Source organism: Oncorhynchus masou, chromosome 17 (assembly GCF_036934945.1).
Source record: "Oncorhynchus masou masou isolate Uvic2021 chromosome 17, UVic_Omas_1.1, whole genome shotgun sequence".
Classification (NCBI taxonomy): Eukaryota; Metazoa; Chordata; class Actinopteri; order Salmoniformes; family Salmonidae; genus Oncorhynchus; species Oncorhynchus masou.
Window position 1 is genome coordinate 45,119,097 of NC_088228.1, and position 14,874 is coordinate 45,133,970.

Sequence of the window (14,874 nt, forward strand, 5' to 3'; positions counted from 1 at the left end):
GAGCATTTTATTCTAACATAGTGTGTACTACATATTTAATGAGGATCCTACATGCTATAAATTCATTTTAGGGCAGGTTCGTAAATTCACTCTGGCTATCTACTCTAACAGAATAACTGATGAATTTACGAACCCGCCCTAAAATGAATTTATAGCATGTAGTATCCTCATTAAGTATGTAGTATACACTATGTTAGTATGGCTATTTGAACACAGCTTTAATCTCTGGGGGGCCATCTGTCCTTTGAAACGGAACAATAGACGGACGAAAATAATGAGAGGAACAAAAGCAAAACCATGAAATATTATACATCTTCATCAAAAGACAATTTACCATTGGCTCGAGGCCCAGAATTGACCTGAAAACTGTACAGCATAAATACAAATGTTATGTATGCCAGTAGAAAGGAGAATGTCAAGATTCAGAGAAATAAGGAAAATTCTACACGAAGCACAGCGATCGCTAGCGCATTTGAAATAAAGTTGCTTCCTGAATGACAACTAATTAAACTTTATTTACATATCGATTGTATCCATGTGAACATATTAAAAATGCCATGTTATCATTATATAGTCAACGAAACCAATTGTCACAATTCAAATAACTATCTAGCCTACAAAATATAAAAATCATAAAGCATAATAACACTACCTGTGAGTCTCTTTGACCATGATCTCTGCTCATTGTCAATTTGCTTGTAAAGCATACACAAGACAGACGCCCAAGGTCAGAAGATGAGGTTGCTTGTAAAGCATACACAAGACAGATGCCCAAGGTCAGAAGATGAGGTTGCTTGTAAAGCATACACAAGACAGACGTGCAAGGTCAGAAGATGAGGTTGCTTGTAAAGCATACACAAGACAGACGCCCAAGGTCAGAAGATGAGGTTGCTTGTAAAGCATACACAAGACAGACGCCCAAGGTCAGAAGATGAGGTTGCTTGTAAAGCATACACAAGACAGACGCCCAAGGTCAGAAGATGAGGTTGCTTGTAAAGCATACACAAGACAGACGCCCAAGGTCAGAAGATGAGGTTGCTTGTAAAGCATACACAAGACAGACGCCCAAGGTCAGAAGATGAGGTTGCTTGTAAAGCATACACAAGACAGACGCCCAAGGTCAGAAGATGAGGTTGCTTGTAAAGCATACACAAGACAGACGCGCAAGGTCAGAAGATGAGGTTGCTTGTAAAGCATACACAAGACAGACGCCCAAGGTCAGAAGATGAGGTTGCTTGTAAAGCATACACAAGACAGACGCCCAAGGTCAGAAGATGAGGTTGCTTGTAAAGCATACACAAGACAGACACCCAAGGTCAGAAGATGAGGTTGCTTGTAAAGCATACACAAGACAGACGCCCAAGGTCAGAAGATGAGGTTGCTTGTAAAGCATACACAAGACAGATGCCCAAGGTCAGAAGATGAGGTTGCTTGTAAAGCATACACAAGACAGACGCCCAAGGTCAGAAGATGAGGTTGCTTGTAAAGCATACACAAGACAGACGCCCAAGGTCAGAAGATGAGGTTGCTTGTAAAGCATACACAAGACAGATGCCAAAGGTCAGAAGATGAGGTTGATGGAGTCGTCTGGATAGACTGGAATCGTTGCGCACTGGGTCCGAATTTCTGGTCACTGTGCATACTCAAATTAATTAAAATAATGTTGCCTACTGTCCTACATGGTTCTTCCCTAAAACAGTTGTAATTCACTGATTTCTGGTAAGATCATGTTAGAAACATGGAAACCAATGAGAAATAGGGTCACTTTCTGAATTACAGTAAATACTCAATTTTCAGCCTGCAATGCAAAGGTGACAGCATTGAAACATGTTAAAACGGTATATGAAACAACTCATGCAGCCAACTTTCACAGAATATCACAGTACAACTTTGGAAGTACAGCACATTAAACCATTTCATCACAGGACAAAAAAGTAGTAGAAAATTTAATGAAGTTTTAAAACATAATTATACAATTGAGTCAAGTTTTATTATCAGTCTTCACATAATTAATTAAACACACACACACACACACACACACACACACACACACACACACACACACACACACACACACACACACACACACACACACACACACACACACACACACACACACACACACACAGCTACAACCTCACATGATAGCAGGGACAAAACATCAACAATTATTTTTCAAACAATTATCTGTACATGGTTATTTTCACCATCAAAAATGTGTAATCCTGGAGAAAAGAAGCTCATCGAATGATTGACAAAGAAAAATACATTTACAGTTCAGTTCACAGGGTTTCACTACTGTGGTCATTTAGACTTCCTCCTCTTAGCCTGGGTAGGGCTGGCACCCGTTTCTGAAAGGACACAGAGGAGAGAGAGGGGGATGTAAACTATATGTAAGAGTAAGTTGTGTATGAGAGTGTTTGTGCTCTAAATCAAGTCTGCGTGCATGCGCGTGTACCTTTAGCAGCAGCACCGGCTCCAGGCCTGGCTGGTCTCTTCCTCTGTGCTGTGCTGTCTGCCACAGTCTCCTCCTCCACCTCCTTGTCGGCCCGCGAGCTCCGTCTGCTAGGACCCTTCGACTTCTCCACGGCAGCCCTGATAGATTCCCGACAGAAAATAGAACAAGAGACACAGCAGAGGAGATAGAGAGGTCAGTTACAAACATAAAAGAAGAAACTTCAGTAGCTACTCAGTAAAAGTTGGAATATCGCTCCGGTATTCCTTCAAGTTGGGAAATTCGCTTCGGAGTGGGCTTTCCTCATCTATTTTTTTATTTAACCTTTAACTAGGCAAGTCAGTTAAGAACAAATTCTTATTTACAATGACGGCCTACCACGGCCAAACCCAGATGACGCTGGGCCAATTGTGCGCCACCTTATGGGAAATCACAGCCGGTTGTGATACAGCCTGGAATCGAACCAGGGTCTGTAGGGACGCCCCAAGCAATGCGATGCAGTGCCTTAGCCGCTGCGCCACTCGGGAGCCTGTCCACCACAGATACTGTCTGTCTTCACCGTAAATAGTATCCGATAGATAACAAAATGGTGGACACGACAGGGCTGCTGCGTGCGTCCTGGCAGTGCTCACGTGTAAATACATACCTTGAGACTAAGTTAACGGGTGTCTTTTTTTTCTTTGCCCATCTGTGATAGAAGTGGAAAAACAGAAGTCAACTAAACTGTGATAATGCTTAACAAAAATGGTTTTATTCCCCCAACATACTCTTAGTGACAATCATCCCCAGAAGACAGAAATCATTGGACATAGCCATATTCATACTCAATTAGCACAGTCAGTTCTTATGCAGTGGTAGTACTTGTCGTCTTTTGACGTTTGGATATAGTTTACATGCTAAGCATACATGCACTATATAGATGTATATATATACAGTGCCTTGCGAAAGTATTCGGCCCCCTTGAACTTTGCGACCTTTTGCCACATTTCAGGCATCAAACATAAAGATATAAAACTATTTTTTTGTGAAGAATCAACAACAAGTGGGACACAATCATGAAGTGGAACGACATTTATTGGATATTTCAAACTTTTTTAACAAATCAAAACCTGAAAAATTGGGCGTGCAAAATTATTCAGCCCCTTTACTTTCAGTGCAGCAAACTCTCTCCAGAAGTTCAGTGAGGATCTCTGAATGATCCAATGTTGACCTAAATGACTAATGATGATAAATACAATCCACCTGTGTGTAATCAAGTCTCCGTATAAATGCACCTGCACTGTGATAGTCTCAGAGGTCCGTTAAAAGCGCAGAGAGCATCATGAAGAACAAGGAACACACCAGGCAGGTCCGAGATACTGTTGTGAAGAAGTTTAAAGCCGGATTTGGATACAAAAAGATTTCCCAAGCTTTAAACATCCCAAGGAGCACTGTGCAAGCGATAATATTGAAATGGAAGGAGTATCAGACCACTGCAAATCTACTAAGACCTGGCCGTCCCTCTAAACTTTCAGCTCATACAAGGAGAAGACTGATCAGAGATCAGCCAAGAGGCCCATGATCACTCTGGATGAACTGCAGAGATCTACAGCTGAGGTGGGGGACTCTGTCCATAGGACAACAATCAGTCGTATATTGCACAAATCTGGCCTTTATGGAAGAGTGGCAAGAAGAAAGCCATTTCTTAAAGATATCCATAGAAAGTGTTGTTTAAAGTTTGCCACAAGCCACCTGGGAGACACACCAAACATGTGGAAGAAGGTGCTCTGGTCAGATGAAACCAAAATTGAACTTTTTGGCAACAATGCAAAACGTTATGTTTGGCGTAAAAGCAACACAGCTCATAACCCTGAACACACCATCCCCACTGTCAAACATGGTGGTGGCAGCATCATGGTTTGGGCCTGCTTTTCTTCAGCAGGGATAGGGAAGATGGTTAAAATTGATGGGAAGATGGATGGAGCCAAATACAGGACCATTCTGGAAGAAAACCTGGTGGAGTCTGCAAAAGACCTGACACTGGGACAGAGATTTGTCTTCCAACAAGACAATGATTCAAAACATAAAGCAACATCTACAATGGAATGGTTCAAAAATAAACATATCCAGGTGTTAGAATGGCCAAGTCAAAGTCCAGACCTGAATCCAATCGAGAATCTGTGGAAAGAACTGAAAACTGCTGTTCACAAATGCTCTACATCCAATCTCACTGAGCTCGAGCTGTTTTGCAAGGAGGAATGGGAAAAAGGTGGCGCTACAAAGTATTAACTTAAGGGGGCTGAATAATTTTGCACGCCCAATTTTTCAGTTTTTGATTTGTTAAAAAAGTTTGAAATATCCAATAAATGTCGTTCCACTTCATGATTGTGTCCCACTTGTTGTTGATTCTTCACAAAAAATACAGTTTTATATCTTTATGTTTGAAGCCTGAACTGTGGCAAAAGGTCGCAAAGTTCAAGGGAGCCGAATACTTTCGCAAGGCACTGTATATATATAACTATAAATATATATATATTTACATTTAAGTCATTTAGCAGACGCTCTTATCCAGAGCGACTTACAAATTGGTGAATTCACCTTCTGACATCCAGTGGAACAGCCACTTTACAATAGTGCATCTAATATAAAACTATAAATATATATATATATATAAAACTATAAATATATATATAAATATATATATATACACACCCCTTCAAATGAATGGCTTCGGCTATTTCATCCACACCCGTTGCTGACAGGTATATACAATTGAGCACAGAGCCATGCAATCTCCATAGACAATCATTGGCAGTGGAATGGCCTTACTGAAGAGCTCAGTGACTTTCAACGTATTTGGTATTTGATTGGGATCCCCATTAGCTGTTGCAAAATCAGTAGCTACTCTTCCTGGGGTCCCCACAAAACATAATACAGAATGACATAATAGAGAACATCATTAGAGAAGAACCACATTCATTTAAAAAAAAGGCACACGTAGCCTACATATCAATGCATACATACAAACTATCTGGGTCAAATAGGGGAGAGAAGTTGTGCAGCGAGGTGTTGCTTTATCTGTTTTTTGAACCCAAGTTTGTTGTTTATTTGAGCAATATAAGATGGATTGAAGTTCCATGCAATAAGGGCTCTATATAATACTGTATGTTTTCTTGAATTTGTTCTGGCTTTGGATACTATGAAAAGACCCCTGGTGGCATGTCTGCTGGGATATGTGTGTGTGTCAGAGCTGTGTGTAAACTGACTATCCAATCAATTTGTGATTAAACACATCAATGTTTCTTATAAAATGAAAAAGTGATGCAGTCCAGTCTCTCCTCAACTCTTAGCCAAGAGAGATTGGCATGCATCAGACCCTTTGAGTTATATTAGGTAGATTGCCATATCGTGGATTCAGAGCTGAGGTTGAAAAGCCATAGCACTTAAGTGTTTTCAAAAACAGGTTGTGGTCAATAATATCAAAGGCTTCACTGAAATCTAACAGTACAGCTCCCACAATCTTCATATAAATTTCTTTCAACCAATCATCAGTCATTTGTGTCAGTGCAGTACATGTTGAGTGCCCTTCTCTATAAGCATGCTGAAATGTTGTTTTTTTCCAACAGTTTGCTAAGAGCTGGCATTCAAGCTTATAGGTCTGCTGTTAGAACCAGTAAAGGCCACTTTACCACTCTTGGATAGCGGAATCTCCAGGCCTGAGGACAAAGACTTTCCTCTAGGCTCATATTAAAAATGACAGATAGGAGTGGCTATAGAGTCAGCTACCATCCTCAGTAGCTTTCCATCTAAGTTGTCAATGCCAAGAGGTTTGTCATTATTGATCATTAACAAAAAAAAATCCACCTCTCCCACACTAACTTTACAAAATTCAAACTCGCAATGCTTTTCTTTCATTATTTCTTTTTTTTTATGTATGAATACGGTTGCTCACTGTTCGTTGTTGGCATTTCCTACCTAATTTGCCCACTTTGACAATGAAGTAATCATTTGAATAATTGGCAACATCAAATGGTTTTGTGATGAATAAGCCATCTGATTCAATGAAAGATGGAGTTGAATTTGTCTTTCTGCCATTAATATTATTTAAAGTACTCCAAACTTTTTTATCCATCATGTTTTATATCACTGATCTTCATAATACAGTTTCTTCTTTTTTGTTGAGTTCAGTCTCATAATTTCTCATGTTGCATTTTCCTCATCAATCCATGGAGCCTTGGAGCCTTAACAGTATGTTTCTTAACCGGTGCATGTTTATCAATAATTGGAAGAAGCAATTTCATAAATTCATTGAGTGAAGCATCTGGATGCTTAAAAATCATATCAGACCAACAAATGTTTTTAACATAATCCACAAGAGTCACAGCAAAATCTTTTTTATGATACACTGTTTTATACACTATTTTAGGGCCAGCTGTTGGAACTTTGGCTTGCTGGATATAGCCACTATATTGTGATCAATGCACCCAATGGGTACGGATACAGCTTTAGAACAAAGTTCTACAGTATTAGTAAACGTGTGATTGATACACGTGGATGATTTTGTTCCTGTATTGTTTGTAAACACCCTGGTAGGTTGATTAATAAGATATTATCTAAGCATTACAGGGATATGGCTCTGAATACACTGCTCAAAAAAATAAAGGGAACACTTAAACAACACAATGTAACTCCAAGTCAATCACACTTCTGTGAAATCAAACTGTCCACTTAGGAAGCAACACTGATTGACAATAAATGTCACATGCTGCTGTGCAAATGGAATAGACAACAGGTGGAAATTATAGGCAATTAGCAAGACACCCCCAATAAAGGAGTGGTTCTACAGGTGGTGACCACAGACCACTTCTCAGTTCCTATGCTTCCTGGCTGATGTTTTGTTCACTTTTGAATGCTGGCGGTGCTTTCACTCTAGTGGTAGCATGAGACGGAGTCTACAAACCACACAAGTGGCTCAGGTAGTGCAGCTCATCCAGGATAGCACATCAATGCGAGCTGTGGCAAGAAGGTTTGCTGTGTCTGTCAGCGTAGTGTCCAGAGCATGGAGGCGCTACCATGAGACAGGCCAATACATCAGGAGACGTGGAGGAGGCCATAGGAGGGCAACAACCCAGCAGCAGGACCGCTACCTCCGCCTTTGTGCAAGGAGGAGCACTGCCAGATATCTGCAAAATGACCTCCAGCAGGCCACAAATGTGCATGTGTCTGCTCAAACGGTCAAAAACAGACTCCATGAGGGTGGTATGAGGGCCCGACGTCCACAGATGGCGGTTGTGCTTACAGCCCAACACCGTGCAGGACGTCTGGCATTTGCCAGAGAATACCAAGATTGGCAAATTCGCCACTGGCGCCCTGTGCTCTTCACAGATGAAAGCAGGTTCACACTGAGCACATGTGACAGACGTGACAGAGTCTGGAGACGCTGTGGAGAACGTTCTGCTGCCTGCAACATCCTCCAGCATGACCGGTTTGGCGGTGGGTCAGTCATGGTGTGGGGTGGCATTTCTTTGGGGGGCTGCACAGCCCTCCATGTGCTTGCCAGAGGTAGCCTGAATGCCATTAGGTACCGAGATGAGATCCTCAGACCCCTCGTGAGACCATATGCTGGTGCGGTTGGCCCTGGGTTCCTCCTAATGCAAGACAATGCTAGACCTCATATGGCTGGAGTGTGTCAGCAGTTCCTGCAAGAGGAAGGCATTGATGCTATGGACTGGCCTAAAAGTATTTAATAAGAATATTTCATTCATTCAGATCTAGGATGTGTTATTTTAGTGTTCCCTTTATTTTTTTTGAGCAGTGTATATACGGCAACACCTCCCCCATAATCATTATTGTCTCTTCTATAAATGTTATATCCTTGTATTGCTACTGCTGTATCATCAAATGAATTAACTAAGTGAGTCTCAGAAATGGCTAATATATGAATGTTATCTGATGTTAGCTTGTTATTGAGTTCATGAACCTGATTTCTAAGGCTACATATATTAGTATCGGCTATTTTCAGCCCTTTCCTGGGTAGCTTAACAGAGAAAGACATAATATTGAAAAGAGCAGACAAAGCAAGAGAAAAAAAATATACATTCAGCACATATATACATTCCATGAACAAATTGGTGTGTGTGTGTGTGTGCTGCGGGGTTGAGGCTACGAACCCATAGGCTTGGCTCTCATCCCTTCCAGGCTTCTGGGAGGGAGGGTGGACAATGAGCCTGTCATAGCGGATGTACGCAATGTCCCCACGCGCTCTGGCAGCTATCATGACTGGGATCAGTTCTTTCCTCTTCTGGCGCACAGCTTCAGGATAGTCCTGGTTAAGATATGCATTCCTCTCAAGTTCTTGGCTCTTCCCAGAACAGCTACCTTGTTCTTGAAGAACTTGACCACTATCGGCCTGGGCCTATCACCAGGGCCGGTAGTGGGTTTTCCAGTCCGGTGGACACGCTCCACCTCAATCGTCCTGTGGTCCATCTTCAATTTCTCAGAGATCATTTCCCTCACTTTGTCCTCAGACTCCACCCAGCTGGGTCTCAGGTGGAGATTCTGCAATTCCGTCCACAACCATGTTGTTTTCGCCTTGATTGTCCCTCAAGATAGTCTGATTTATCTGTTATCATGGATTCACACACAGGACTGATGTCCTCTCTCAATTACTTACAGATTGCTGCCATCTTGCCGTTCTCCTGTTCAGCTCGTCGAGCTGACCCTGGGAGAACTGCAAACTGTTCTTCAGGTCGTCCATTCTTTTATTAGTAGAATCCACCAGTATTTGGACAAAAAACTTGAAGCTATTTTCTTTTTGTTTTAACTCCTTGTAGGTCTCTTTTTCTTTGTCATCATCAAGATCAGCAAGATCATTCACGCGTGATAGAGAAACACCAATGGCACTGTCCTCAATGGTACAGCCGCCAGCTTTGGTCTTTGTCATGGTAGCTAGCAACATATGTTAGGCTATTACTCCTCACTTTTCCAGACAGGGCAGGGCAGGTCACAGAGAAAATTGAAAACATCAAACAGCAGGGCTCTAGACAGCCACAAACCCGGGACAATCCGCAGTCCCAGCCACAATGGCTAACCAGGTCGCAGGCTGCGTTCAATAACACCTCGCTAGGTTGATGTCCAGCTATCTAGCGGTTAGGCTAGCTGCGACTCCAAATAGCTCCTCAGACCCGTCCTTGGTCGGCAGGATCACTGGAAAGATACAAGCAGTCCCAGCAACTGATGCCAACTGCGTCGTGGCATCCAACAGAAGGAGCTAGGTAGCTACCGAGAACTTTCCAAACAAACAAAACCGAGCTCTTTCCCGTTCCACGTACAACAGGAAGTGACGTCTGTGGCTGCAGGAAATAGTAGAAGTGGCACTGTCATAGGATGCCACCTTTCCAACAAGTCAGTTCGTCACATTTCTGCCCTGCTAGAGCTGCCCCGGCCAACTGTAAGTGCTAATATTGTGAAGTGGAAACTTCTAGGAGCAGCAACAGCTCAACCGCAAAGAGGTAGGCCACACAAGCTCAGAGAACAGAAATGTCGAGGTGTCCACATACCTTTGTTTATGTAATGTAACAAGTGGCTCATCGATTTTTTTCCTCATGTACCCCCCCCCCGCCCAACCATATGAACTCCCTGAGTTTTAGTAGTTACAAATGGCAAAGCATTTCTGTTTACAAATATAGCACTTACTGTAGACTAGGCCAATTACTAACAAATACTTAAAAGAATACTGAAGTTACCTTTTACAGGCAATGGAATAACCCAATTATCTCTGGCATGACAAGTATTTCTTTCATACTGACATTTTGTTAGTCTGAAATGTCTTGAGAACCTCACCCTTGTTCAGTCACAGTGGCAACTTCTTCTGCTGTAGAAGGAAAAAGAGAAACAAAAAAAGTGACTAAATATCACAACAAGATGCATGCTATGTTCACCGCATACAGTGCATCATATAAAAGCACGGTCCAAAACCTGTACAAGTATCTTATAACAAAACCATTTTCAGATTTGATCTCAGACTATAACATTATTTAATACTGTTATAACAAAAGTATGTGGATTCGGCTATTTAAGCTACACACGTTGTTGACAGGTATATGAAATCAAGCACACAGCCATATAATGTTTTATACTAACATTGGCAGTAGAATGGCCTTACTGAAGAGCTCAATGACTTTCAATGTGGCTCTGTGATACAATACCACCTTTCCAACAAGTAGGTTTGTCAAAATTCTGCCATGCTAGAGCTGCCCTGGTCAACTGTAAGTGCTGTTATTGTGCTGTTATTGTGAAGTAGAAATGTCTAGGCGCAACAACGGCTCAGCCGTGAAGTGGTAGGCCACACAAGCTCAGAGAACGGGACCGCCGACTGCAGAAGTGCGTAAAAATCGTCTGTCCTCGGTTGCAACGCTCACTACCGAGTTCCAAACTGCCTCTGGAAGCAACGTCAGCACAAGGACTGTTAGTCTGGAGCTTCATGAAATGGGTTTCCATGGCCAAGCAGCCGCACACAAGCCTAAGATCACCATGGTCAATGCAACGTGTCAACTGGAGTGGTGTAAAGCTTGCCGCCATTGGACTCTGGAGCAGTGGAAACAGGTTCTCTGGAGTGATGAATCACGCTTCACCATCTGGGAGTCCAATGGACGAATCTGGGTTTGGGGGATGCCAAGAGAACGCTACCTGCATACAATGACATTCTAGACAATTCTGTGCTTCCCCAAACTGTTGCCACAAAGTTGGAAGGCCCTATCTCACTTCAGCATGCACAAAGCGAGGTCCATACTAAAATGGTTTGTTGAGATCAGTCTGGAAGAACATGACTGGCATGCACATACCCCTGACCTCAAACCCATCGAACACCTTAGTGGAAAGCCTTCCCAGGCTGTTATAGCAGCGAAGGGGGGACCAACTCCATATTAATGCCATGATTTTGGAATGAGATGTTTGAGGGGCAGGTAAATGCATACTTTTGTTCGTGTAGTGTAACTTTTGCTTCTATGCTGTAGTTGTTACATTTTATGGTGCCCTCTAGATATACCACCATCTTTGCATATATTCCATTTGTACTCTGTTAACAAGTCATATTATGTCATTGCCATGTCATTACATAAAGGGTCCGGAGCATCCACCATTTTGTTATAGATCAGTTAGTGTGACATTACTTACCAGTATTTTCAGTAGCAGAAGGCTCCTCTTGCTGTAGAGCTTCAGGCTGGATTGACACTGGGAGGAAGGAGATGTAGGAGGTTGTTATTATCACTGAAAGGTCGATATGTGGGGGATAAGTTACTCAATCATGGATTGATTGATATGTACCTGGGGTGTTCTGTGTATTCTCCGAAGGTGCTGTGGCCTCTGGTGGGGTTGGCTGGCTTGGAGGCTCCATGGCTGTGGGGACAGGCTGAGCCATAGTAGGGGTAAGGGCCGCTGGGGAGGATATGGCTGGGGAGGATATAGCTGAGGAGTTCCTGGGGGGGTTGGAGGATCCAGTGGTGGCAACAACAGGAGATGTAGATGGGGACAGATTTGGTATCGGGACTGGGGCTGAAGGAGGAGCCGGATCAAGGAGAAATGTAGCAGTGGTAGGAACAGGGGCAGTAGTAGTGATTGGGGTGGTGACAGGGACTGAGACTGACGGAGGGGTGGTAGGTTTAGAGGCTGGGGCAGGAACAGGGGACTGGGCTGGTGTAGTAGGTTGAGCATGAACAGGAGTTGGAGCTGATACGGGAGGAGGAGGAGTGGTGACTTTCGGAGCAGCAGCAGAAGTAGTCCGAGTCTGTGCTCCAGACACTGTGGCCTCAGTCTGGGTGAGAGATGCAGGGGATGTATGAATGGGCACACCCCCAGCATTCAGACCTGTCTGGTGCTGGTAAGCCCCCCCTAAAGTCTGGGTTGGCCATTCCTTAGAAACCTGCTGGGAATCTGGTGGACTGCTCACTGGTGCAGAGCCAGGAGCCTGGAAAGGCTTGCCCTGGGCAGCCAAGGAGGGGGAGCATGGAAAGGCTGACCCTAGGGGCTGCTGGAAGGGAGACGAGGCAAACGTAGAGGCTGTGGGATAGGGGCTTGGACGGCGGGAAGGCTGCCCAACTGGTGGGGTAGATTTCTGTCCGTTGCGCGCCTCACCAGAGGTCTCTGGTTTGGGAGTGGTAGGGCTTTGCTGCTGAGGAGGATGCAAGTTACTAACAGGGGAAGCCTGTCTACTGGCCATCTGGACCTGCTCAACTAGCGTTCGGGCAGGCTGGGTGCCGGCCACACTGACCACAGAAGCCTGGGTCCAGGCAGAGCCTGGGGCTTGGGCCTGGGTTGGAGTGGTGGTGAGCTGGATATTAGTTGTGGACACCTGTATGGGCTCTACCATGGTGATCGGCTGGGACACCATTGTGGTGTTGGGGGCCACAGATGCAGCGGGGACCTGGAAGATTGGGGTACCGGTATTAATAAACACAGGCGTGGTAATGAATTGGGGCCGGGGGGCAGTGGTCTGCTGGCTGAGCTGCTGTGGTCTGATGTTCTTACTGGGCATGGCCACCATAGTGGAGACGGTGGCTGGGGGGCCCTGAGGGGTGGAACTGATAGTGTTGGAGGTGACAAACACGGTTATCTGGTTGGGGGAGATGGTGGCAGAGGACGCAGGGATCTGCACGATTGTGGAGACACGGGCCAGGGCTTTAGGGCTGGGGATTAATTTGGGACTAACTGCAGGGTTTGAGTTAGAGTTTGGCCTGGGGGAAACGTTGAGGCTGGGACAACTATGACTGACTGTGGCTATGTTGGGGATAGCGCCCACATTGACACGAAGACTAGGAGCAGGGTTTAGAGTAGGGTTGGGGCTAACAGTCGAGTTTAGATTGGGGCTAGGGCTGTGATAAGCATTAAGATTGGGGCTTCCTTTAGGCTGCAGATTAGGAATGGCTGGATTTGGGAGTTTGGGGTGGGGGGTTGAGCTGGGCTTGGGTTTAACTTCTGGCTCGTTCACAGCAGCACCAGTAGTAGCAACAGCAGTATCCCCCACTTCCAAGCTCTGAAAAGCAATGGATGGGTTCTCTTGATCTATGGAGGCTTTAGTGCTCTCCTTGTAGACAGTATCCCCAGCTGGAGCACTCTGAGTGGGCCTGGCAGGCACGCTGGGGATGGCTGCGTTATCCAGTAGCTGGTTAAGGGAGGTAGGAACATCCCTGAGAGCAGGAGAGGCCTCATATACAGATACAAACTCCTGCTGAGGAGCCATCTGTACAGGCTGCCTCTCACCTGCTACCATTGTGCGCTCAAGCCCAGCTTTAGCCTCCTGAGGAGTTGGGACACGAAGGCTAGCCATCCGGGGGGCAGAGAGCTCCCTCAAAGGCTGGGGCATCTGCCGCTGCTCTACACCTGCCATTCCCTGCCCTTCCCTGGGCATCTCAGCTGTGTTATCCTGGAACCCCTGGAAGGGGCTCTGGATCCGATGGGCATCCAGGCCCACCCCAACCGCGAGTGGGAGTGAGACCGGGCTAGGAGGCACTGGGGTAGGGCTCAACATCATGGTCTGCCCTGTCTGGGGGTTGACCATGTGTTGCTGGTGAGGGGAGGTTAGGACAATCTTAGCCCCCTTCTGCCTCCCCGGGCTGGGGGTAGTGGATTTGCGGCTGGAGGCAGGGCTGGATCTGCGGCTGTTACTGGGACTGGCCCTTTTAGCCTGCCCTCCTCCAGACTGCTTGTCCTGTTTCCCTTGGCCCAAGTTGGCCGCTCCACTGCCTATAGGGAAAGACTGCTGAACATTGTTAGAGTTACCTCCACCACTTCCATTGTTGCTGGACATAGTTAGGCTGGGAGGGGCCTGCCCTATGGCTTTGAGAGTGGTGGGGTTGAGCCCACCCTGTTGTTCAAAGCCCCGGCTGAGGTTGGGCTGCCTGGGTGGCAGAGGGATGTTGATCTTGGGGGGAAACAGGCCTGCGATGGAGGCGTTCAGCCTCTCAGGGGAGAGGTTGATCTCAGAGGGCTCAGTGCTGGGAGGACGGTTGGTAGGTGTGAGAGGGTGGTGGTAGGGCCTGGGACTGGCCCGGTTGGGTGTTTTGGGCCTGGAGCTCTGGGAGGTGGTGGCAACGTTAGGGAAGTGGAGGCCAGGCATGGGGCCACCCTGCAGGGGCTGAGGGGGCATCTGTTGCTGGGGACTGGCTCCAGGGTGCTGGGGCATGGGCGAGGGGCTGGCACCTTGCTTCATCATGTGGGCGTTTGTGCCCTGGTTCACCACCAACTGTTGGGTTCCATTCCCAGACTGCATCCCCATCTCCTGGCCTCCAGGTCTGTCCTGCAGTGAGTTGGGACCTCCAGGGGCCTCCTCAGCCCCTGTTCCTTGGGAACCAGGCCCTGCCTCAGGGTGAGACATCCGCCGGGCTGCCCCAGTCATCTACATAGGTAGGGATTGATGATATACACACCCCAGGGAATTAACAGGC

The 14,874-nt window shown here is 45.7% G+C and overlaps 1 protein-coding gene across 1 annotated transcript in view; it reads right to left on the reverse strand.

The window, feature by feature from the left end:
- Window positions 1–1,928: 1,928 nt before the first annotated feature.
- Window positions 1,929–14,874, reverse strand: part of LOC135559092 (nuclear receptor coactivator 6-like) — a 40,833-nt gene continuing 27,887 nt past the window's right edge. The window contains 6 exon segments of the mRNA XM_064993459.1: window positions 1,929–2,351; window positions 2,459–2,595; window positions 3,102–3,143; window positions 10,277–10,307; window positions 11,609–11,665; window positions 11,759–14,825. Of these exon segments, the coding sequence (XP_064849531.1) occupies window positions 2,305–2,351; window positions 2,459–2,595; window positions 3,102–3,143; window positions 10,277–10,307; window positions 11,609–11,665; window positions 11,759–14,825 (3,381 nt within the window). The 3' untranslated portion in view covers window positions 1,929–2,304.